Source organism: Mirounga angustirostris, unplaced genomic scaffold (genome assembly GCF_029215605.1).
Source record: "Mirounga angustirostris isolate CCGP_5_RB_7025 unplaced genomic scaffold, mMirAng1.0.hap1 SCAF_1, whole genome shotgun sequence".
NCBI lineage: Eukaryota > Metazoa > Chordata > Mammalia > Carnivora > Phocidae > Mirounga > Mirounga angustirostris.
In genome coordinates this window covers 16,079,997-16,104,812 of record NW_026991709.1, presented here as the reverse complement: position 1 = coordinate 16,104,812, position 24,816 = coordinate 16,079,997, and the positions used below count along the sequence as shown (strand labels likewise).

The 24,816-nt window shown below is 40.0% G+C and overlaps 2 protein-coding genes across 11 annotated transcripts in view; one reads left to right on the top strand and one right to left on the bottom strand.

The window, feature by feature from the left end:
- On the bottom strand, window positions 1–17,087 carry RWDD2B (RWD domain containing 2B). 3 transcript variants are annotated; one of them, XM_045902594.3, is made up of 7 exons: window positions 16,949–17,072; window positions 13,821–13,956; window positions 10,568–10,744; window positions 5,031–5,257; window positions 4,876–4,943; window positions 4,389–4,751; window positions 1–3,786 (listed from the first exon to the last, which is right to left on the bottom strand). In XM_045902594.3, the coding sequence occupies exons 4-7, from the start codon at window positions 5,235–5,237 to the stop codon at window positions 3,552–3,554; spliced, it is 873 nt and encodes a 290-aa protein (XP_045758550.1). In that variant the 5' UTR covers window positions 5,238–5,257; window positions 10,568–10,744; window positions 13,821–13,956; window positions 16,949–17,072; the 3' UTR covers window positions 1–3,551. The 3 variants fall into 3 exon arrangements, with proteins under 3 accessions (XP_045758550.1, XP_045758551.1, XP_054360094.1); XM_045902595.3 differs by lacking the exon at window positions 13,821–13,956 and having other exon boundaries at window positions 16,949–17,087; XM_054504119.2 differs by lacking the exon at window positions 16,949–17,072 and having other exon boundaries at window positions 13,821–14,280.
- USP16 (ubiquitin specific peptidase 16) overlaps window positions 16,952–24,816 on the top strand; it is a 27,900-nt gene continuing 20,035 nt past the window's right edge. For 2 of the 8 annotated variants that reach the window (XM_045902582.3, XM_045902587.3), the window contains exons 1-3: window positions 16,954–17,083; window positions 20,289–20,390; window positions 22,258–22,436. In XM_045902582.3, the coding sequence (XP_045758538.1) occupies window positions 20,330–20,390; window positions 22,258–22,436 (240 nt within the window). In that variant the 5' untranslated portion in view covers window positions 16,954–17,083; window positions 20,289–20,329. Of the gene's footprint in view, window positions 17,084–17,278; window positions 17,483–18,006; window positions 18,049–20,288; window positions 20,391–22,257; window positions 22,437–24,816 lie in introns of those variants that run through there. The other 6 variants (XM_045902588.3, XM_045902590.3, XM_064579689.1 and 3 more) reach the window with 5 other exon arrangements.

The window sequence follows — 24,816 nt, the reverse complement described above, 5'->3', positions numbered from 1 at the left end:
TGAATAAATAAATAAAATCTTTAAAAAAAAAAAAACACTAAATTTTCTTAGATTGTTGGTCTGCTTTTGATAAAAAAATGTAAACAAAGGGTTTTTTTCTTTTGTCTGCCTGGAAAACCAGTGTCTATGTTTTGTCTTTATCAGGTCTTTAACGATCTGTAATCCTATATAGGCAAGTGCTTTAAAACTTTCTAAGGTTTTAACAAACTTCCCCAAGATTTAAATCATAAATGACGTCTCTGACCAATTAGGCATGTTTATTTGGTATGTTACCTTCTGGTATAAGGTCATCACTCAATATTCTGATTATTGAGGTGTTATGTGTCACAGAAATAACCAGATTTCCTTGTCAGGTACATTATAATGAGCTGTCATCAGATCTTTAACCATGTCTATTTTTGAGTCTTTTGTCATTTATAGTTTTGTTCTTATCCTCTTGTGAACGTGTTTAATCTTCAAGGAGATTCATAAAAAGGACTCTTAGGACAAATACAGGTACTTGATATCTTTAATAACAAAACTGAAGTAGGTAAGAATTTCCAGAACTAACTAAAATGCTGCATTCATTCAACTGAATATCACATATCACTTAATATCACATATACCCATAAGTAAAAATAATATACTAGAAAATAAAACGTAAAACCAAAATTTAGTATTATCTTCTTAGGGGCGGATTTGTGGGTAGATTTTAAATCCAGTTAGTTCTACATTTCCTATAATAATCATCTTTTCTAATAAAAAATGTATTACATACATGGGGGCGGGGGGCTGGGGGAGAAAGAAGAGATTCACAAAATCCAAAACGCCAAATGCCCCTGGAAGGAAAAAATTAGCCTCCACTTAGATAATTCCCTGGTTAAAATCTGGAGACACGGCGGTCCTGGACTGCACCACCAGAATTTCAGGGAGCAGAATTCCACCAATTCTCCCGCTATAGCAGCATCTGGGAAATCCCAAAAGAATGCATATCGAAGCCTTTTCCCCAAAAGATAATGAGCGGTTAAAAAAAAAAAAGAAAAAGGCGATCTGGCAGCACAGCCGCACCCGTCCAGCTGAGAGATCCCTACTTGAAGGGCAAGTCCGCAGTCTAGGGCTAGAGCCCCGCGTCAAAAGCCTCTGCCCACCTGCTCCCACATTCACAACGCCCCCAACCCGGGCTAGTAGTTCCAGGGCAAGTCGGTGAAGGTGCGGCACCTGCGCTAAAGCCTCGTTAGGGCCCTCCCAGCTGCGCCCGGTGCGAGCCCTCGCGTGCGCTCAAGCTGCGGGGGCTGGGGAAGGCCAAAGTGTCAGTCAAAGCCCCGGAGCGCTTGAAAGCCTCTGGGGAGCCGAGTGTCAGCAGGTAGCCAGTCACTCCCTTTCATGCTGAGCTGGAATCTGCTCTGCTCCTTGAAGGGTTCTGCCTTTGATATTGGGGGGGGGGGGGGGGCGATGGCAAAAGATTTTAAGGCCCACATCCCTCCCCAGTCCTGATGGGAGCAGATTGCTAAATTGTGTTTAACCGGAAGGCTCACAGTGCCCCTTTGCGGAATTTTTATGGGCTCAGATGGTTCTAAATAGTTGTAATGGTGGCAGGGGGTAGGTGACTGGGAAGCACCAAGTGCATCAGTCCTTAAATGCCATAAACTCGTAGCTGCCTTGCAGTCTTTATGGAGGTCCACAAACGACATATTCTGTTGGGTTTCTCTAATATCTTATTATATAGCTTTCTAAAAAAAAAAAGCTAAGTTTTTATATTAGTGCTCAAAGTGATCATCAGTTTTGCATAGCAGATGTAATTTTGTTTTAAAATTCAGTTTATCGGGGCGCCTGGGTGGCTCAGTTGGTTAGGCGACTGCCTTCGGCTCAGGTCATGATCCTGGAGTCCCGGGATCGAGTCCCGCATCGAGCTCCCTGCTCGGCAGGGAGTCTGCTTCTCCCTCTGACCCTCCCCCCTCTCATGTGCTCTCTCTCATTCTCTCTCTCTCAAATAAATAAATAAAATCTTTTAAAAAAAAATTCAGTTTATCAAATTAATGTGCAAATGACAACAGTGGCTTTTGACTTTGTTAGTCCAAGTTCAACTAATTTGGATTTATGGGATTAATTTTACAATTTACAATATTTTAAAAATTTTTACTTAATAATTGTTTGGGGCACCTGGGTGGCTCAGTCCGTTAAGCATCTGCCTTTGACTCAGGTCATGATCCTGGAGTCTTACATTGGGCTCGGCCTCTTCCTCTCCCTCTGCCCCTCCCCCCCGCTGGTGCTCTCTCTCTCTCTCTCAAATAAATAAAATCTTAAAAAAAAGTTTGTACAGGAATTACTTTTACAAATAAAAGTGGACATATGGCCACTATTTCCTGCCCACACTTTTGTTTTCTAATAATCCTCTTAATTTTTAACCATAGTTTGATTTGGGACTCATAGTTTCTTTTCAGAATTTATTATTTCTTTGTAGATGATTCCAGTTCAAGATATATATCAAATTAATACACTGACAGATTGTCATTGTGGATTAAATGTATGTGCAATCATACTGGTCAATTTTACCTAATAGGGATGTTTATATATAAAATATGTAATCATTGGTAATAATCTAAGAAAGCTATGTTTCCTAACATTTAACTACAGTTTCTTTTCCTTTTTTAAAACATTTTATTTATTTGAGAGTGAGCGAGAGAGAGCACAAGCTGGTTGGGGGGGGTGGGCAGCGGGAGATGTGGGGCTTGATCCCAGGACCTTGGGATCATGACCTGAGCTGAAGGCAGATGCTTAATGGACTGAGCCACCCAGGTGCCCTTAACTACAGTTTCTTACAGTTTTTTTTTTTGTTTAGATTTATTTATTTGAGTGAGAGAGGAGGGACAGATGGAGAGGGAGAGAGGGAATCCCAAGCAGACTCGCTGCCAAGCTCAGAGCCCAACTGAGACCGGATCCCACCACTGTGGGACCATGACCTGAGCCACAATCAAGAGTTGGACACTTAACAGACTGAGCCACTCAGGCTCCCCTCTTATAGCTTTTTTTTTTTTTTTAAGATTTTATTTATTTGACAGACAGAGACATAGTGAGAGAGGGAACACAAGCAGGGGGAGTGGGAGAGAGAGAGGCAGTTTTCCCACGGAGCCGATGTGGGGCTTGATCCCAGGACCTGAGAGGAAGGCAGATGCTTAATGACTGAGCCACCCAGGCGCCCCTCCCCTCTTATAGCTTTTATTGTGTCTTTTACATTATACAGTGCAGGCAGGACCATCTAACTTGTTCTTCTCTCTTTTGATATCTTAAATCCATTTTTATTTTTTAAATTTATTTATTTTTAAAAGATTTTATTTATTCATTTGAGAGGGAGAGATTGAAAGAGAGCACATGAGTTGGGGGAGGGGCAGAGAGAGTGGAAGCCTGACAGCAGTGCCCCATCCCAGGACCTGGAGATCATGACTGGAGCCAAAGTCAGACGCTTAACCGACTAAGCGCCCAGGTGCCCCAAATTACTTCATCTTTCAAGAAAGATTGGGGGAAAAATCAAAAGGCCAACAGTGACAAAATACTTTCAATACTCCTTTGCCCAGTCACTGTCCTTCCACACCAAAGAACATCTGGAAAACATCCGCACATCCTTTGGCATTTAAAAACTGATACAGCTGACCAAAGTCCATGTGGTTTCCTCTGGCTCCATTAACATTGAACACTTTTTCTTCAAAACCTGAAAATTTTCTTTGTCTTTCTATTTTGTCATTTGTACCATCAAAAGGAATGTCTTCTCGATGGCGAATTAAAATTCTCTTCCAGTTTAATTTTCTGAGTCTGAAAAGAAATTTTCAAAGTAGACATATTGAAAATGTGTTTTGTTTCTAGAGCATTGAAAATAGAAGTTATAAAACAGACTTTTCAACGCCTTTTCCCAGAAGTAAAGAAATTTACTTTTATCTCACAGGGATTTATTTTAATTCAATATGATGGTGGTCATGATCCTATCCCCAAACTCATTTATTGCTACTGCCTCATATCAACATTTAGAAATGTGGACATTGCTGTATCTCAGACTCCCAAAGGGACTTCTTAGAAACTCATTCAGGATGTCAGTACAGAAATGAGAAGATTAGAAACCTGTTTGTTTCACAGGATATGCACAGCTTATCACATCACTAAGAATCCGATCCATGGAAATGGAGGGGATCATAACATCTTGGACAGGGGCTCAATTAAACAGCTATACACAGAACATCTATGTGCACCATGTCAGGGAAGGGGGTAATGCTGATCATATGTGAGTTCTGTTTTATCCATTGACTTGAGACTGAATCCCTATAAGGTACAACCCCAGGGACATACTAATTTCCACATCTTTAGTATCTTCTTTACTACTAAAATTATTGACACAGTATACAACATTTGTGAAAGCAAACCTTGACCAGAATTCTTCACAGGCACTTTGTGGGCCTTCCACACAAACAACACCAGGTTTCCCCGGCATGCTAAATCCAGATAGGGAAAGTTCCTTTGCCCACTCTAGAATATTCTTTCTTTTACACTTGTTGTAGATGTGATGGCTATAGATCCACAGTCTTGTGAGAATGAGATCAACTGGCTGGAATGTACTTCCTGGAGCAGGGGAAGGTGTGGTGTCTCTGCTGATATAGCCAGAAGCATGTTCTCTAACCCACTCTGTGGCATTCAATATACAGACATCTCCGAGACAATTCTTTTGCAGGTATCCGGTCAGATCTGTGTTTAGCTGAGTCTGCTGGGATCTACTTAGTGATACTGATCTGATGAAAAAGATATGGAGTATAAAAATTAAATCATTTTTTTTGGACAGAAAACAAACTTAAGCACTGCTTTTATTCTCAGGTTAATTTTAACCTTTGATGTTGGCCAATTTCTGTAACATACCTGACAGTAATTTCAGGCAGAACTTCAGGGTATTTAAAGGGAAGAATACAAGCCAGAGAAAACATCACCTGATTAAAAAAAAAAGAAGAAAATGCCCTAAGTGGTGTTTTAATTCTTGACAGGCTTTCAGTTCTTCAAAAAGCAAACTGAATTACCATTGCTTCCTCAGATACATCCAGGTTCACATTGATAGTAAAGTAAACTTTAGAAGATCGTCCCTCCATCGTCCTCTTTTCAATACAATCTTTCAGTTCTGCTAAAGCCAGCTGGTCATTCACAATGAACTCGTTCTCACCAGGGAACATACTGGCTAGCAGGTCTAACTCAGAGAGCTGGGCCTCTGCCTGTTCAATCTCAATCATTTTTGGATATCCGTAAATTTCTAAGGAGGTAAGGATAAGATAAGATAGATAATTTACAAATGCAATCTTGGGAGAACTCAATAGATCAATATAGGTCCTTATGAAAGTGTGTTTGATTTCTTCATAAAATGTGAAATTTAAACAGATGTAATATACTAAGGATCCAAACTATGGGCTGATCCAGTGAAAGCCATAAAACTCTAATAATAACCAGGCATCAAATTCCTCTGTGTCTGGAGCGTTGACCTGGAATCTTGAGCTGCCACAGTGAACAATTTCACTTAAGTAAACTAATTATGTAGTCAAAAGCCTTATCAATGATATAGCCAGGAGAGAGGCTATATGACTGGTTACTTTGGAAACCTAGAATGAACAGAATAAGTAACAGAGTTAGTTTTGTGGATGGTTAATATTTTTCTCTTAATATTAGTGTCTATTAGTTTTTAAAAAGCAGAAGAATGTGAAGAAGAGAAAATATGCTAACAATCCCACAGCTCAAGTACCCTCTGTTAACATTAAAAAAAAAGTACTAGGTTATAAAATTCAAGTGGTAGAAGGTTAAAAAATGAAGATATGGCTTCAGCTGGGTGATCTCTTCCCCTATCTGCCTAAGTCTCCCATCCAAGGTGAAGAGTTTTGGTGTTAGAGAAACAGAAAATATTTTAGGAATTATATAGACATACATAAATGGAAAATATATGGTGGTATAATGTTTAAGTATATGTAAAGAGATACATAATCAAAATGTATCCATAGGGATCATATAAACATATCTTTTCCCCCCACTTCTTCCCCTCCAAAAATATGTCAAAGATATATTCACTGTCAGTACATAGTGATTTATCTCATTCTTTCTGTGGTTGACTGTCATACTGAATCATGTTGATATGTCATAATTTATTGCATTTTTTGCCTATTGATGGGCACTTGGGTTGTTTCCACACTTTTGCTATTATGAACATTTCTTTAATAGAAGTTCTTTTTATATATACAGTTTGGCAAACTGTTAATACTGTATTCTCAAGGATAAGTTTGTAGAGGTGGCTTGTTGGGTCAATAAGTATAACATTTTAGATTTTGGTACATATTGCCAGGTTGCCTTCCAAAAGTTGCCATATTGAAATGTAGGTTTTTACATAGTCCCCTCACCTTTTATTTTTATTAATTTTTAAAAAGATTTTATTTATATATTTATTTATTTATTTGAGAGAGAGGGAGGGCACATGAGTTGGGTGGGGGCGGGGGGAGAGGGAGAGGGAGAAGCAGACTCCCCACTGAGCAGGGAGCCCAACTCAGAGCTTGATCCCAGGACCCTGAGACCATGACCTGAGCTGAAGGCAGATACCCAATGGACTGAGCCACCCAGGTTCCCCAGCCCCTGCAAACTCTTTAAAAAAATTCTTAATACATAGTCTTTTTTGTCTGTGTGTACCATTCATGAGTTTTTAAGTAGGCATATTCATCAACTTCTGCTTTCATAGCTTCTGGACTTTGAATCTTTGTTAGAAAATCTTCACCATTCCAGGGTTATAAAGTTCACCAAGATGACAATCAAATAGGATTTTTTTTTTAGATAAATTAATTTCATTTGCAAGAAAAAGTGTAGGGACTTCTGATAAAACAGGGACTTCTGAGCACTTGTATAAATATTTCCCTTTCTCTGTGACCCCATTAAAATGAGAATAAAAGGATAAATTCTCAAAGACAAAGGGAAAGGAAATAACAAAAGCTATCAACAAAAGTTTGGAAGGTGAAAAGGGGTAAATGAACTATAACTAACTTATATTTCAGCTTCCTTCCCTCTATTAACTGCTTGGTCAGGTGGCTGGGAGCTGCAGAACTTCAGGAAGGCTCAGGAACCAGCACCAGGTTCCCTAGAAAGCAGCAGTGTAATGTGCAGTAGAAAACACGAATTTGTTGAAAGTCTAGAGTCTAGACTTAACTAGACTCCAGTTTAGGATTTCTCAATCTTGGCACTATTGATATTTCAGAACAGATAATTCTGTATGTATGTATGTAGGGGGGCAATCTCTGTCTTTTAATTACTGTATTTAAACAACTTACATTTAACACGATTATTGATATGTTTGGACTTAAGTACCTATTTCATTTTCTGTTTTTTTCTATGTTTTCCATTTCTTTGTTTTCCTTTCCCTGCCTTTTGCAGGTAGAAAATATTTTGGAATTCCATTTTGGTTAATCTGTAACGTTTCTGCATGTATTTCTTTTTATAGCTCTTTTAGTGGTTACTCTACACACACGTATATAAAACATCACAGTCTACCAATGTCTTATTTAAATAGCTTGAATGACATATAGAAACTTTATGTACCTTTACCTTCCTGCATTTGTAAAATAGTGATCTTAAAATTTTCTTCTCTATATATTTAGAACCACAGAGTTATAATTTTTGCTTCAGCCATCAAATATAATTAAGAAGACAGAGAGAAGTCCATTTTATTTGCCCATACTTTTGCTTTTTCTGTATTTCTTCCATAATAATTTCTTTATTATTTTCCTAATTATTATTTATTATTATTTCTTTATTAAATTTTCCATTTAGAGAACTTCCTTGAGCTATTTTTTTTTAGGGTAGGTCTGCTGGTGACAAATTATCTTAATCTTCCTTCATGTTAGAATTTCTTGGGGCACCTGGGTGGCTCAGTCAGTTAAGCGTCTGCCTTTGGACAAGGTCATGATCCCAAGGTCCTAGATTGAGTACTGCATTGGGCTTCTGCTCAGTGGGGAGTCTGCTTTTCCCTCTGCCCCTCCCTGCTTGTGCTTGCTCTCTCTCTCAAAAATAAATAAATAAAATAAAATAAAAAAAGCTTTAGAAAGTCTTGATTTCCCCTTCATTCCTGAGGATATTTTCACTGGATATGACATTCTAGGTTGTTAATTCTTTATTTTGAGCACTTGAAAAATATCATTCCTCTTCATTTTGGCCCCCATAGTTTCTGATGAGAAATACTCTCTTATTCGAACCTTATAGCAAAGGTTCATTTCTTGCTTGCCTTCAAGATCTTTTCTTTCTCTGTAGTTTTCATAGGGTTGACTATGATGTGTCTCTATGTGAATTTCTTTGAGTTTTTTTGTGCTTGACATTCATTTAATTTCTTGAATCTGTTTATGCCTTTTGACAAATTTGAGAAAATTTCAACCATCATTTCTTCAAGTACTTTTTTCAGCTCTGCCCTCCGCCCTCTTTCTCCTTCTGGAATGACATGTTAGATCTTTTGTTACAGTCCCATATGTTCTTAAAACTCTGTTCATTTATTTTTGCTCTATTTCTCTCCATTGTTCAGACTGGATAATTTCTATTATATCTTCCAGTTAACTGCTCCTTTCCTCTGTCCCCTTTCTTCTGTTGTTGAGTCCATCTTCTGTGTTTTTAATTTTGGTTATTGCATTTTTCAGTTCTATCATTTCCATTTGATTCTTCTTTACATCTTCTATTTCTTTACTGGGACCCTTTTTTTTTATTTGCTTGAAGTGTGTTTATAATTGCTCATTGAAAATTTTTTAAGATAGGTTTTTTTTTTTTTTAAGTTTTATTTATTTAAGTAATCTCTACACCCAATGTGGGGCTTGAACCCATGACCCTGAGATCAAGCACCTGGCTGGCTCAGTAGGAAGCATGCAACTCCTGATCTCAGGGTCATGAGTTCAAGGCCCACATTGGGTGTAGTGATTACTTAAAAATAAAATTAAAAAAATAAAATCTTTGTCAGATAACTCTACCATCTCTGTCATCCTGGCACCAGCATCTATTTTATCATCTTTTTCATGTAGTTTGAGATTTTCCTTGTTTTTGGTATGATGAGTGATTTTTTTATTGAAATCTGGACATTTTAAGTATTCTGAGACTGAATATTACTCAAATCTTCCATTTTAGCATACTTTTTCTGACATCCTGCTTCAGAAGGGAGAAAAAAAGGGGGGCTTATGCCCAGGAAGGGTGGGAAAGCCTCCTTATTGTTACCCATGTGGCCTCCACTAACACCATGTTGACGGGCCACTTTGCTAATGCTAGGTGTTGGTGAAAGTTGGATTCCCCACTAGACTTCTTGGACATCATTCCAGCAGGGTGAAGGAGGGATGCCTTGTTATTGCTGCATCAGAGTGGAAGTAGAGGCTCCCCATGTGATCTGACATGGATCTGACACTAAACTCTGGTAAGGTCATTATCACCAGGCAGAGAGGAAAGTCCTAGATCCCTCATCAGATTTTTTGATATATCCTGGCAAGGTGTGGGCATTGAAGTGCTTATTACAGCTCAGTAAAGTTGGAATCTAGGCTCCCTTTGCTGGTGTGGTAGGGGAGAGGCCACAGTGTTTTCTTTAGTATTTGCCTGGTGTAGAGCATTTATTATCTAAGTGTTTTCCATCTTGCTCAGCTGCACATTTCTTGGTACTTTAGCTAGAGAGCAGGGTTTTTTGAGGCTTTACAACTCGTTTGGTCTGTACCTTTGGTATTTCTGGGTTGCTGCTTCTTTAATCAAATCTCAGATATTTGAGGCAAAAAAGAATAACCAAGAAAGTCACCACTGTGTCCTTTCTTGGGTCCCAAGGTCCCTAGTTGGTCTGCATTCCCTTTCACTTTTCAGAGTCTTTTGTGTTTGTTTTATAAATAGTGTCCAGGATCCTTAGTTGTACTTAGCTGGACAAATTAGGAAAAACACATCTACTCTGTTGTTCCAAAAGTGGAAGTCCCCCCTACACAATATTTTTAACTTACTGAATTAGTATGCATGTGCAAACACACACATACACACACACACACACAAGATGGTTAACATCTGGTAATTGTTATAGAAGAAAAAGTTGGTATAAGGAAAGCTGATCTAATTCTATGAAGCTGATCTAAGGAAAAAATCAGACAGTATATAAAAAAGGTGTTTATAAGGATGTTCACTGCTTATTATCTGTAATAAAAAAATCAGACATGACCTAAATGTTCAACAATAGATTAGTTAAATAAATATATATCTAAACAGAATATTATGAGATCATCAAAATATATATATAAACACTGATATTCATAATACAACAGTTACCTAAAAAAGTAGATTGTAGAATATAAATAGGTATGATCATATTATTCATTGTTATATCATTATACATACATGAAAAAAGTCAGAAAGAGAATTCACCAAATTAGTTTGTTAGATGTGGGTAGAAGGAAGAAGGGAAGGACTAATTTGTATGCTTCTATATTGTTTGAAGTTTTAGGATTAGTATATAGTGCTTCTGAATTCAGAAAAAAGGAGTTACACATCTGAAAAGAAAAACAGAACTCAGTCCCATTGCTCCAAAGGAAATATGGCTTACCTTCTCAAAGAGAATTTACTCTGTGAAATCAAACACCATTATCTTGGTTAATGGCGTCTTCATGGAATTCCTTCTCATCTTTGGGTAAATGTTTATTGAGTAAATACTCTATTTAGAGCTTCATCCTTCATTCCATTCCAGAGCTTTCTATTTAGTTTGAGGATCAGTACATATTATCTAGTAAGATACAGAACAATGCAGATAAAAAAGGCTAAGTGTTAAATGACTAGTATAGGCATTATTGTGGGGTTTAAGAGGAGTACATGATCAATGAAATGGGCTATCAGGAAAGATTTAAGGAAGGAGACAGGGTCTAGTTGAACCTTTTCTCCAATTTTTTTTTTTTTAAGTTTTATTTATTTAAGTAATCTCTACACCCAACGTGGGGCTCAAACTCACGACCCTGAGATCAAGAGTTGCATGCTTTTCCGACTGAGCCAGCCAGGTGACCCTGACTTGAGCCTTAAAGATAGGCTAAGACTTAGAAAAGTGGAGAAGGAAGCATAGTGGGGAGAGAAGAAAGGTCTGTAAGGCAGGAAAGCACAAGAAAAACAGTATAGCCCTGAGCCTGTCCCTTCCTCACAAACTTGACTACAAAGGCCTAATTCAGGGGCTCATTATTTGGACCATTTTCTGCTAGTTACTTCTTCTTTGTCCCCTAAACACATTCTTGGTCCTTCTTTTCCCTGCTCTAGACTGAAAAACTGACCTCCACAGCCTATAACACCCCACTCTTCTTTCTTGTGGTTAGTTTCAGCTAATGCTCTGGCAGGAAGGGGGAGGATGGGAGGAGAAAGAAGCCAGGGTGTTTCTTCACCACTGGCTTCCTGTTTTTGGTGGGATTCTGACAATGGCCATGACCCCCTAAGACCACAGCTTTTGTGGGCAGCCCTTCTTCCTCAGCTCCAGGAAATCGTCCTAGGCCTAGAGGCAGTAATGCCTGGCCACACCTCTGTAAACAGTCCCTTCATTAAGCAGTCTCTTCAGAATTTCAAAGTGGAGTGTGTATCTATGTTTTCTTTACTAACCAGTCACTTCATATAATTTTATATCCTCTTTTCATTTGACACCCTAACTTATGCATTTACTGTTATTAAACAAAATATTCATGTAAGTATTCAAAATCCCTGAACTCATTGGAATTCCATGAATATCTTTTCTAGTCTTTTTTTAAAGTTGAGGTTATTAGATATTATTAGATGGTTATTAGAGGAAGTGAAATTTTTTTTTTAAAGATTTTTTATTTATTTATTTGAGAGAGAGAATGAGATAGAGAGCATGAGAGGGGGGAGGGTCAGAGGGAGAAGCAGACCCCCTGCCAAGCAGGGAGCCCAATGCGGGACTCGATCCAGGGACTCCAGGATCATGACCTGAGCTGAAGGCAGTCGCTTAACCAACTGAGCCACCCAGGCGCCCATTAGAGGAAGTGAATTTATTTTGTATTTTTATCATAGTGGTTTAAATATGTGCTCTGCTACTTAGACTGCCAACATGCACTTAAAAACTGTGTGACCTTAGGCAGGTGGCTTACTTTCTCTGTGCCTCAGTCTCCCCATCTCCAAAATGGGAATGATAGGGTTGCTGTGAGGATTAAATGATGTGTGGAAGGTGCTTCAAACAGTGCCTGGCAACAGAGTAAGTACTACAAAAGTGGTTGCTGTTGTTATTTGTCATTCATCCACAAATGTGTCTTGAGCACCTATTGTGTGTCAAGCATTGTCCTTGGCACTAAGACTATAACAATGAAAAAATCACCAAAAAAAATCTCAAAAATCACAACAAAAAATGCGTTTTCTAGGCAAGAAGAACAGCAAATTCAAAGGTCTTGTGGAAGGGAAGTGCTAGACCTGGTATTGGAGCTAAGCCTGGAGCAAGATTTTAGGAGACAAAATTAGAGAGGAAATGTGGGGCAGTTTACGTTAGGACTCAGAGGGCATGGCCAGGACTTCGGATTTTATTCTGTCTGATATGGAAGGCCATTGCAGGGGTTTGACTTACTTATGGAGAGGCCCAATTCTGATGCTGTGAAATGTGCAGGGGAATGAGGATGAAAGGTGAAAGACCAGGGAGGTACTACAATGACTTGGCGAGAGATGACAGTGGCTTGGATTAGGATGTGTAGTCCAGGTGGTGAGCAACTTTCGAGTTCTGGACATATAGAAAGAGTAGAACCAACAGGATTTACTGACAAATTATATGTGATATGTAAGAATGAATCCAAGGCATTAAGAGACAGGAAGGATGGATTTGGCATTTAGGTAGGGAAGATGGTGGACACTCGAAGCCTGGTTTTAGAAATACACTGTAATGAACTGCCTATTAAGACACCTAGTCAATAGAGATGTTCAGGGCGCCTGGGTGGCTCAGTTGGTTAAGCGGCTGCCTTCGGCTCAGGTCATGATCCTGGAGTCCCTGGATCGAGTCCCGCATCGGGCTCCCTGCTCGGCAGGGAGTCTGCTTCTCCCTCTGACCCTCCCCCCCTCATGTGCTCGCTCTCTCTCATTCTGTCTCAAATAAATAAATAAAATCTTTAAAAAAAAATAGAGATGTTCAGGAGACAGCTGGATGTACAATTATGCAGTTTATGAGGTATCCGGCTGGAGATGTAATTTTGGGAGTAACCAACATATATTTAAAGGCATGTTTGTTTTGTCACTTACTGAGTGAGTGAAGTTGGGAGAAAGTCCTACTGAGTTCGGAGGTCTGGAAGATGAAATAGAGCCAGCAAAGAAGTTTGGGGCCAAGCAACCCGTGTGCGAACAACCATGGGAGTGATGTTACAGGTATATTATTTACTTGTCCAATTATTTTCGTAGATAAGATTTCAATGCAAAAAGACCCAAACCCTTGAAAAGAATTTTCGGACTCAAGATTTCAGTGAATTCTGTACGAACGTAGAATGAAAACGGAGTTTCCTAAGCGGAACCATTCTTTTTTCCTCGCAGATTTTTATTTTACAGAGGAGAGCGGGTCCAGGCGGCACAAGCCCTGACACCCAGCAAGTTGCAGAAGAAACCTTGTGCGCAGGCGCCGTCGCCCCTAACAGCTGCCTGGGCCTGGGGATGGTGGTGAATGTGGGAAGGGAGGGTCCCGACTGCGGGCGGGGTCAGAACAGCCGGCTCTAACCAATGAGCAGTGCGTAGCGCGCGGGAAGGCGGGGCCACGACGTCGCCAAGTTCCCGGAGTCGGAAACGGGCCTCTGCCACACGGGAGATTCCCGTTTCGCTTGGGCGGCGGTAGACTGAAGACTCACCTGGAGCCACGGACCCCCTCAGTGCTGAAACCATGGATTTTCTGGCTGCACGGACAGCTCAAGTCTCATCCAGAGGGAGCCTCTGAATTCCAGTGCTAGACAATCCGAAGCCTACAAACCACTCCAGCGAGGCGGCCTAGGGGAAGACAACGCCCTCTCCGTTTGGCGCATGCGCGCGCGCGGGGCCAAAGGCCCCGGAAGCCCATTGGTCCTGGCTGTTTGGTCCTGGCAGGTGCTCAGCGGCTGGAATTCTTGGCAATGCTATGGGCTTCTCAGTCGCAAAGTACAAATTCCACCCTATTGGCATTTCCCAGCTGCTGCCAGGGTCACGGAGAAGTATTAGACGGCACTGTTCCCTGGGCCAAGGAATGGTCCATTAAAGTAACGCTCCTCAGATTCAAACATGTGTAGGAATCGTTCGATTATGTGTAGCTTGGGATTCAATAGGTCAGAGTGGGGTTCCCTATTCTGGGTTTCTGATATCTTCCCACACAAGAGGGATGCTTCTGGCCCCTAAATAGCAAGGCATTAGGGAGAGGTGAGCCTGGGTGGTGGTCGTGGCGACTTTAGGGGCTTCAGTTTGTGTTATTGCATAAAATTTGTCACTGATAATAAAAGGACAGTTTGAAGGCGACTCCACCATGAGAGTAATTTAGATTTTTTCTTCACAATCTAAATATAGGTAATGCCTTTTTTCTTTATGTTACATATTCATTTTAGAAATCTCAGGATTTTTTTGTGAACATATTCATTGGTATAATGTATCAATAACTTGAAACTTTTTTAATGAAAATAAGATTAGTACATACGTTTTCATAGCTGCATCTTTGACTTGGTGCTTTGTGGGCATTTTTTCAATGTTTTTAATCTGTTTTTTCTCCAACTTTTTTTTAAAGATTTTATTTATTTGAGAGAGAAAGAGAGCACAAGCTGGGGGAGCGGCAGGCAGAGGGAGAAGCAGGCTCCCCGCTGAGCAGGGAGCCCGATGTGGGGCTGGAGCCCAGGACCCTGGGATCATGACCCGAGCCAAAGGCAGATGCTTAACGACTGAGCCACCCAGGTGCCCCTTTTTTTCCAATTTTTATGAGAGATTTGAAGCATGCAGTAAAGTTGAGAAAATTTTACAGTGAAGTAGTGGAGTGACCCTCAGGGAAGAAGAAAAGAAGGGGGTGATTTTGCTCCTCAGGGGACATTTGGTAATATCTGAAGACATTTTGAGTTGTCACAACTGGAAGGGTACTTCTGGCATCTAATGGATAGGGTCTAGGGATGCTGCTCAACTTTCTACAGTGCTGAAGACATCCATCTACAACAAAGAATTTGCTGGTTTAAACTGTCCATAGTGCTGAGGTTAAGAAACTGGTGCTATCATGATTCTAGACACTATCGTAACATTTTATTCTACCAACTTTGTCATATATCTAATCCATTCATCAATCCATCTGTTTTAATGCATTTCAAAGCAATTGCAGACCTTAGCATACTTCTCCCTAAGTACTTCAGCATGCATAGCATTAAGATTAAATGTTTGATTTTTTATTTTGAGGTAAAAATGAAATGCACATCTTAAATGTACATTTGCTGAGTTTTGACAAATGTATACACCTGTGTAGCTCAAATCCTATTAAGATATAGAACATCACTAGCATCTTAGAAAGTTCCTTCATGCTTCTTAGTCCCCACCTGAACCCCCCAAGAGGCAACCACTGTTCTGATTTTTTCCTGCCATCATTAGTTTTGCCTGTTCATATGCATAGAATTACATAGTAGGTACTTTTGTATGTCTTCTTTCACTATAATATTTTAAAGATTCATCCATGTTCTTGTGCCTTACAGTTTCTTTTTATTGCTTAGAATCCCATTTTATGACTAAACCACAGTTTTCCTATTCTTTTGTTCAAAATGTGGGTTTCTAGTTTCTGGCTAAAATGAGTAAGGCTACTATGAACATTCTTGCAAAATTTTTCATTTCTAATGACTATCCTTCAGTAAGTATTGAGCATTTACTATGTTCTGGACACTTCTGGGTACTAGAGATAGCCACGACCAAGACAAAGATGTCCCACCTCTCAAAGAGCTTACATCTGCATGTTTCTGTGTATGTATGGGGGCTGGGGGGGTGGGGAAGAAATATATAGGTAAATATGAAGGAAAAATATTAGATAGTGATAATTGCGGGGTAGTGACAAAAAATAAAGTGACGTGAATGATCAGGTGGCTATATAAGCTAGATTGCCCAGCCAATTTCTTTGTGAGAGGGTAACTTTTAAGGTGTGAACAGAATTACAATAAAGTAGCAACCACAGAAGATCATGGGGAGCAGCATTCTAGGCAGAGGAAGCAAGTGGTACAATGTCCCTAAGGCTGCGTTTTAGAATAGAAAAAAAAATGCCTGTGTGCTGAGTGAAGAAAGCTTAAAAAATTCTATCAGCAGTAAAGAGCAAAAGAGTTAAATGTAACCCTTGTTACTCTGGCCAGTTTGAACGGTTAGGATGCCACTTAATCTACTTTTATCTGATTACTAATAAGGGAGGAACATTTCTTCCTCTCTCTTATGACCACTTGTCTTTTTATTGTGAATTACCTGTTCATATCCCTTGCCTATGTTTCTACTGGCGCTTGCATCTTTTTTTTTTCCCCCAAGCTGCTCTTGTGTCTTCTGTAGAAGACTAAACCCTAGGGTAGCGAGCCTATGTTCATTTAATTCACTTCACAGGGGACTCGGCCCTTACATATTTTTAACGGACACACAGTAAATGTCTGAAAATTTTACCTTCCGTGGGCAAGGTTAGTTCAAGACAATTTACGTACTCAACGTTTAGAAGGCGATTGGGCACAATTAGGGGAACTGCGTGAAATGTAAATTTTACCCTCCTAGCCAGAATTTAGATGTAATGTGAATAACGTAACCCATCCAGGAGATTCCAATACTCTGACCACCACCAGGTACTCATGCTTCCGAAACATTTAAACAACCCCATAATTACACCAGAGTGGGGAAAACTGACAGCCAGGCTCTTCAGGCGGCGGTATCTGAACTTCCGGAGGGAACCGCGCGAAAGCGCCACTGCAATAGCGTCAGCGCCGCAGGCCCCTGGGGCTAAGCCACCACCCATAATGCCGCGTACCGGAAGTTGTTGCTTTCTAGGGGTCAGTCTGGCTTCGGCTCTGTCGCTCTCTATCCGTCACCGGGAGGAAGACGGAGCTGGCTGCCCAGCCCACAGGCTCATTAGGGGATGCAGTTATGGGCGCTGTCGCCGTGGGTGAGTTCTGTTCCCACTGACTCGCAGGCTCCGCTCGCATGACTTCCTGCGTTTCGAGAGCCCGAATTTCCTGCCTTGACCTGGAAGGCAGGTCTCTTCCCGAAGGCTCCTCTTCCTTAAGCACGTTGCCCGGCCGCGGCCCGGTACCGCGTCCTCATTGGCTTCATGTCCTGTCAGTGCCAGGAGCTGGCCAATGAGTTGTCGGTGCTGGCGCCCTGATCGACCCCGGACCCGAAGGTTCCCCCTTGGGTTCAGAGCAGTTGGAAGGGAACGGGAGGTGTGGCGGGCGCCGCGCGGCCGGGAGCACCCTACAGGGTGGGGTTGGGTTTGCTGTCGCGTCCATGTGGTGGTTAGTAGGAAAAGCAGGATCTGTCATCTCACCGATTCAGTGAACCTAGGGTAGGTCAGATCTACGCCGAACTTGAAAGCCGTATTTAGGATCTGCTGACAAAGTTTTCCAAACGCTTCCATTTTTAATGGAATCGAGCAGGCATGGGAAGACTGGGAAGGAAAGGGAACTGGATTAGTATGCGAACCGGCAAGACCCAGCCTTGATTTAAATTTTGTGTGGACTCCTGCAAAGAGTAATTTGGCTGAGAAGCTGACTCTCATCTGAAGACTCACCTGAAAAGCTTAATAGATTTATTGATGTTTTATAGCGAGGGTACTCGCCACTCTTTTCTCTAGACTTATTTGATGCCCTTTATAGCTGCTAAAGATTTATTGCAGCCCTTTCCACAGCTTTGAAGTGAACCCTACTGTCCTCTCCCTGAAGTAGTTACATTTAGTCTTTCAAGTTTTTCTTTGGAGTCCGGGCTGCTGCAGTCCTCAAACCACATTTGCTAGTGCTGTCTTCACTACAGGAGACTTCTTCTTTCTTTACCTTTTTGTTTTTCACCGGAACCTTTTTGCTTCATTCTTAGGTGTACCTACCTTTGTACCTCATATCATCTTTTATGTCCCAGGTACTATGCTCTTTTTCTGTTTCAAAGCAAGCACTATTTCTTGAGAAGTATTTCTATATGTACTAACACTGTATTAGATGCTTTAGGCAATTCAGAGGTGATGCCCAAAACCATTTCTTTCTCCTAGAACTTTAGATTCCATATAGACAAATAACACGTGTCCAGGTCAAAGATTTAAGAAGCAGCCCATTGGATTAGGGGACAAAACGAACAGTGCACGTTATTAAGGTTGGGGAAGTTCATTTGAGAGGTTTATTTAGAGTAGAATGTTGCCTAAGACTTCATTGAAATGGACATCTTGGAGGACTGGTAAGATTTGGATAGATGGAGAGAACATCTCAGCTAGAGATCAAAGTCATAGAGGAGGGGCCACAGTGTTTTGGAGAGACTGGCTTGATTGGAATGCAAAGAGTGGTGGTCTTGGAACTGGAAGATCTGTGTTTTAATTCCATCTCTGCCACCCTATGATCTTCCATCATTTTGTTTCTGAGTTTCTTCCTTTAGCAAAATGCTCCATGTAAAGGGTTGTTGTGAAAATCAAATAATGTTTATGAAATGGCTTTGAAGATCAAACGGACTGTATAATTAAAGTTTAGTGGTTCTTTGCTGAGAAGTAATGAGAATCAGGATTACCACCAGAGCATTGAGGCCAATTTATAAGGGACCGTGAGTGCACAGCTCAGGAGCATGGATATGATGAAAATGGTGTTAGAAGAAGATCTATCTGGTACTGGAATGCAGCACAGATTAGAGGTAGTTGGATCGGAGGCAAGAACTTGGGTAGTATTTTTTTTTCCCTTAAAATCTATAATTATAGAGGAGATAAATTATGTAATATGTTACTTTAGGGTGACAAAATGTACATAAAAAGTACCCTAGTTTTGTATATACCAGTATACTTTTATTCTTTTGTTTGTTGTTAATTCATTTATTTTGTAAACATGGAGCCTTGTTACATTTTAGATGATCCTTGGAAAGTTTAACAATTACTTGATGTGGCACTTCATATAAACCTTTTTGAATTAACTTTATTTACACTAACCAAGTAAGAGCTGAAAGAGGAATACTTCTAAGACTTTAGTTAGGACAGGATGACAGCTAGTATCAGAATTAATTGGGAAGTGTTTTCAAAACCTGTTTCCCAGGTCCTACTTTCCACTTATGTAATCAAAATTTTAATAAGAATCCCAGGTAAAATAATTATTATAGTCATTTAGGTGATTTTGACACTTAAGTTATTCGATGTGAAATACAAGTTTTCAAAATCATTATTATTTAAAGTTAGGTAGATCTATATGTACTTGCAGCACTTTTCATGTATTCTTAATTTTGAATTGTTGACTAAGGAGGTGAAGATTTGATGTGCAGCTAGATTTGTCATAGTCTTCCAAACTGATTTTGGCAGTAATGTAATAACGTAAACAGTTGAGAATGCAGTTGTAATAAATTCTCAGTTAGCTAATATCCAGAGGGAATCCTGGTATGGAAAATGTGGAACAGTGGATAACTTTTTATATTTGGCTTTGAAGTTTATAAATTTTCTAACTCCCTTTAGTAGATTATCTTCAGAATTATTTCAGATTTTTCTTGGAGAAATTATCAGTTTAATTTGCATAGACTGCAGAGCTAAGAAAGATAGCTTAGAAGGAAGGGACATTATTCTGTTTCAAAATGCCTCCACCACTCCACATTTATTTAGTGAGAAGTTAAATTCCTAATAGCGTAAAGTGCTGAGACTTTTTAGGATCTGTGTAAGAAGACACAGGTTCTTTCCTGACTCTTACATTCATTGCAAAACTCTTTTTTTTTTTTTTTTAAAGATTTTATTTATTTGACAGAGAGAGACACAGCGAGAGGGGGAATGCAAGCAGGGGGAGTGGGAGAGGGAGAAGCAGGCCTCCCATGGAGCAGGGAGCCCGATGCGGGGCTTGATCCCAGGACACTGGGATCATGACCTGAGCTGAAGGCAGATGCTTAACGACTGAGCCACCCAGGCGCCCCTCATTGCAAAACTCTTAATCTTACTAAGAATCAGTTTTCTAAGCTATGAAAAATAGGGGTAATACTATCCTATTTACTTCAGAGTTCTTACTGAAAACTGGATGATACATGTGAATGGTCTCTGTAAATTATAAAGTGTGATAGACATGTAAAATATGTGGCTTAGTTACTATTGCCTAGAGAAATATAAAACATACTCTTTTTTTTTTTTGTCAAGCTAACTTTATCTTGTTTTCTAGATTGTTATTTTGTGTCAGTAAGTAATCCATAAAGTGCCAACATGGGAAAGAAACGGACAAAGGGAAAAACTGTTCCAATTGATGATTCTTCTGAATCTTTAGGTATATTTCACCAATTGAATCTTTAAAGTTATGTTTATATCCCTAAATGGACATATATTTTAATATGTACAAATGGGATCAAAGTGTACATTATTGTTCTGTAATTTGCATTTTAACTTAATGTTTTTATCTCCATGTCATTTAATAGTCTTAATATTCTTAATGGCATGATACTCCATTGATGTAAAGGACCATGGGTACATATTTCATAATTTACTTAGGTAATTCCCCACTGTTACAAATTTAGGTAATTTTTAACTTTTCAGTGATATTGAATGGAGTGATAGTAAACATTTTTGTAGCTAAATCTCTTTGCACATCCAGCTATCTTTTTAGTACAGATTTTAGAAGTAGAAGTGCTGAATTAAATGGCATAAATATTTTCAAGACTCTCTTGGTTCCATAGCTAAATGCCCGTCAAAAATTTTTTACTAACTTAAAGGCCCCCTAGCAGTGAAATAAAGTGCCCATTCCCCTTAATGATATCAATACTTGCTAGTATCATTTATAAACATCTGCTGATTGTCTAGTTGAAAAAGAGTATTTTCTTTTTTTAGTTTGTGTTTCTTTGACCACCTACTGGGATTTAGTAGTTTTTTGTATGATCTCATTTGTATTTATTTTCTCTGGGTGCAAGTTCATTGTACATAAGCTAAACGTGCCACTTGACTGGTTTCTGAACCTCTAGGATCCCTGAAACAACTGAAGCGATTTAGAGTGACTTGCAAAACCCTTTACTGGTCTGGTCCCAACAGGGTTTTCAGTTTCAGGTCCAGCTGCTTGTTTTTACACATTTGTGAGGAAACAGTTTGAGGAGACAGTATGAACTTTGACATTTTATACCTACATACGTTTGTTCGTGGGATATGGCCTTTTCAGTTGTTCTATAGTCCCTGAGTTCATAGTTTAAAGTGTGAGCTTTGAGGTCAGGAAGACCTGAGTCCAAATTCTGGCATAGCCACTCTGTAGTTGTGTGATCTTGGGCACTAAATCTGTTTCCTCATCTGTCATTGGGGATAGTAGTGTCTTTCTGATGAGAGCATGTATGCAAAAACATTTAGCACAGTGTGAGGCTCATAGTAAGTGCTTAATACCAGAAAACTTTCTTACTGTTAATAAGACTCCAGATGTTACCTACCCTAGGTAACCTTCACTGATTTTAGCCCTTTGTGTACTGTTGCAGCACAGTTTGGAGATAATTTTTTTTTTTTAAAGATTTTATTTATTTATTTGACAGAGAGAGAGCACAAGTAGGCAGAGCGGCAGACAGAGGGAGAAGGAGAAGCAGGCTCCCTGCTCAGCAGGGAGCCCAGTGCGGGGCTCGATCCCAGGACCCCGGGATCGTGACCTGAGCCGAAGGCAGACGCTTAACGACTGAGCCACCCAGGCGCCCCACATTTTGGAGATTCTTATACATTTATTTATTTATCTGCTTCTGCCAGAATACTACTCAAAGAGAAGAGCTGTGGCTTGGTCTTTTTTAGGTTCCCTGGCCCCTGCCATAGTGCTGGGCCTGCGATAGTTGTAATGTTGACTTAACGAAGGACCTTCTTCATGAACCTTTTAGGATAAAGAGAATAATTAATATGATAAAGGCCTTAATTTAAAGGAAATAGATAAATAAATTGAAGTGAATTTGGGATGGTGATGTTTATACCTAGGACTTCAAAAAGCCAAAATTTCAAATTTGTATAAAATCTCTTCCATCATCATAATATTCAAATGTGAAACAGAAATTTAAGCTTTCAGATTATCTAACAATTTGTTTATAAATTCATTTTTGAAGTTCAAATGAAGGGTAAGTTTTGAGTTTAACTGCAGAAAGCCATTTTTACCTCACATACTCCTTTATTATTTGTTTTAATAGAACCTATGTGCAGACACATTAGAAAAGGATTGGAACAAGGTAATTTGAAAAGGGCTTTATTGAATGTGGAATGGAATATTTGCCAAGATTGTAAGACGGACAATAAAGTAAAAGATAAATCTGAAGAAGAAACGGAAGAAAACCCTTCAGTTTGGCTATGTCTTAAATGTGGCCATCAGGTATGCTTAGGTTTTGATCAATATGGGATTTTATAAAACTCTTTGAATTTATTTTAGAAGGTATTACATAAAACCACAGTTTGGGTGAGTAGGCTGCCAGGGGGCATGGGCTCTATTCCCTGGGGAACAGATTTGGGGACTGAGGTTTGTGTATAGGTGGTTTATTGGGGAGTGCTTTCAGGTACCACAACCAGGAAGAGAGTTAGAGAGGCAAGATTAAGCAGAGGGAGAAGTTGAAGTAAGAGGCAGTGCTATGGGGCCTCAGCTGATCCCACAATGAATTCTGGCCTTCAGAGATGTCCTGAACTGAGACAAGGGGCCAGGCCTTTGTACTTGTGCATAGACTAAGATTGGATGTGGGATGCTGCTGGGGAGGGGGACTAACCTTGGTCAAGGCAGCTCCATTACAATCTGAGGATAATTCCTGGGAATGGATAGACTGAGCTGTGAGCTGTCAGTAGGCCACATTCGTGGCAGCTGTGGGAATGAGTACCTGGGTTTAGGGGCATGGATGGTATCTAGGGGCAGAACAGCTCACAGGTATTGTCATGATAATAACGGTCAGGGTCTCTTTCTCTGTTATTGGTGGCAAGTTAAGTTTATATGTTAGGCAACTGGGCTGCTAGGCATTCCTGTCATGAAGCTTCAAGATGAGGCAGAGGACTTTTTTTCTTTTAAATTGAAATTTTTATTGAGATAATTATAGATTCATATGCAGTATAAGAAATAATACAGAGATATCCCTATGTACATTGCCCCATTTCCCCCAGTGGAGCTTTTTTTTTTTTTGAAGATTTTATTTATTTGAGAGAGAGCAAGTGAGAGAGAAAGAGCACAAGCTGATGGGGGTGGGGAGGAGCAGTGGGAGAGGGAGAAACAGACTCTGCTGAGCAGGGAGCCCGATGGGGGGCTGAATCCCAGGACTTTGGGATCATGCCCTGAGCCGAAGGCAGATGCTTAACCAACTGAGCCACCCAGGTGCCCCACCCCAGTGGAACATTTTACGAAACTATAATATAATATCACAACCAGGATATTAATATTGATACAATCCATCAATTTTATTTATTTATTTTTTTAAAAAGACTTTATTTATTTGACAGAGAGAGACACAGCGAGAGAGGGAACACAAGCAGGGGGAGTGGGAGAGGGAGAATCAAGCTTCCCGCCGAGCAGGGAGCCTGATGCGGGGCTTGATCCCAGGACCCTGCGATCATGACCTGAGCCGAAGGCAGATGCTTCACCGACTGAGCCACCCAGGCACTCCCAATCCATCAATTTTAATCAGTTCTTCCTAGTTTTACTTCTCTTCATTTGTATGTTATGTTGTACATGTGCGATTGTGTATATTAAGTTCTGTGTAGTTTTGTCACCTGTCTAGATTCATGTATCCACTACCACAGTCAAGATACTGAGTACTTTTAAATTACACAGATCTCTAGTGTTGTCCATCCCCCTGCCCACTTTTTTTAAGTAGGCTAATGTGAGGCTTGAACCCATGACCCTGAGACCAAGACCTGAGCTGAGATGAAGAGTCGGATGGTCAACCAGCTGAGCCACCCAGGTGCCCCACATGTTGCCCTTTTTTAATTATACCCATATCCCTACTGCCATCTCTCCCCCAAGCCCCTGGCAACCACTAATCTGTTCCCTATTTCTAAAATTCTGTCATTTCAAAAATTTTATATAAATGGAATCATACAGTATGCAACATTTTTGGATTGGCTTTTTTCACTTAGCATAATTGCCTGAAGAGTCATCTAAATTGTGTGTATCAGTAGCTCTTTTTTATTACTGAGTAGTATTCCATGCTGTAGATGTACCACAGTTTGTTTATTCTTCTGTTGAAGGACATCTGGGCTGTCCCATTCCAAATTTGGTGATTACAAATAAAGCTGCTATGAACATTTATATACAAGTTTTTATGATTTCATTTTTCTGGAAAAATGTCCAAGAGTGCAATTACTACATCATATATTAGTTGAATGTTTAGTTTTTAAGAAACTGCCAAACTGGGGGTGCCTGGGTGGCTCAGTCATTAGGCGTCTGCCTTCGGCTCAGGTCATGATCCCAGGGTTCTGGGTTCGAGCCCCGCATCGGGCTCCCTTCTCCATGGGAAGCCTGCTTCTTCCTCTCCCACTCCCCCTGCTTGTGTTCCCTCTCTCGGTACGTCTCTGTCTGTCAAATAAATAAACAAAATCTTAAAAAAAAAAAAAAAAAAAAGAAACTGCCAAACTGTTTTCCAGAGTGTCCATAATGTTTTATATTCCTACCTGCAGTGTATGAGTGATCAGCTTTCTCTGCATTCTTGCTAGCATTTAGTATTGTCACAGTTTATTATTTTAACCATTCTGATAGGGGAATAGTGCTATCTCATTGC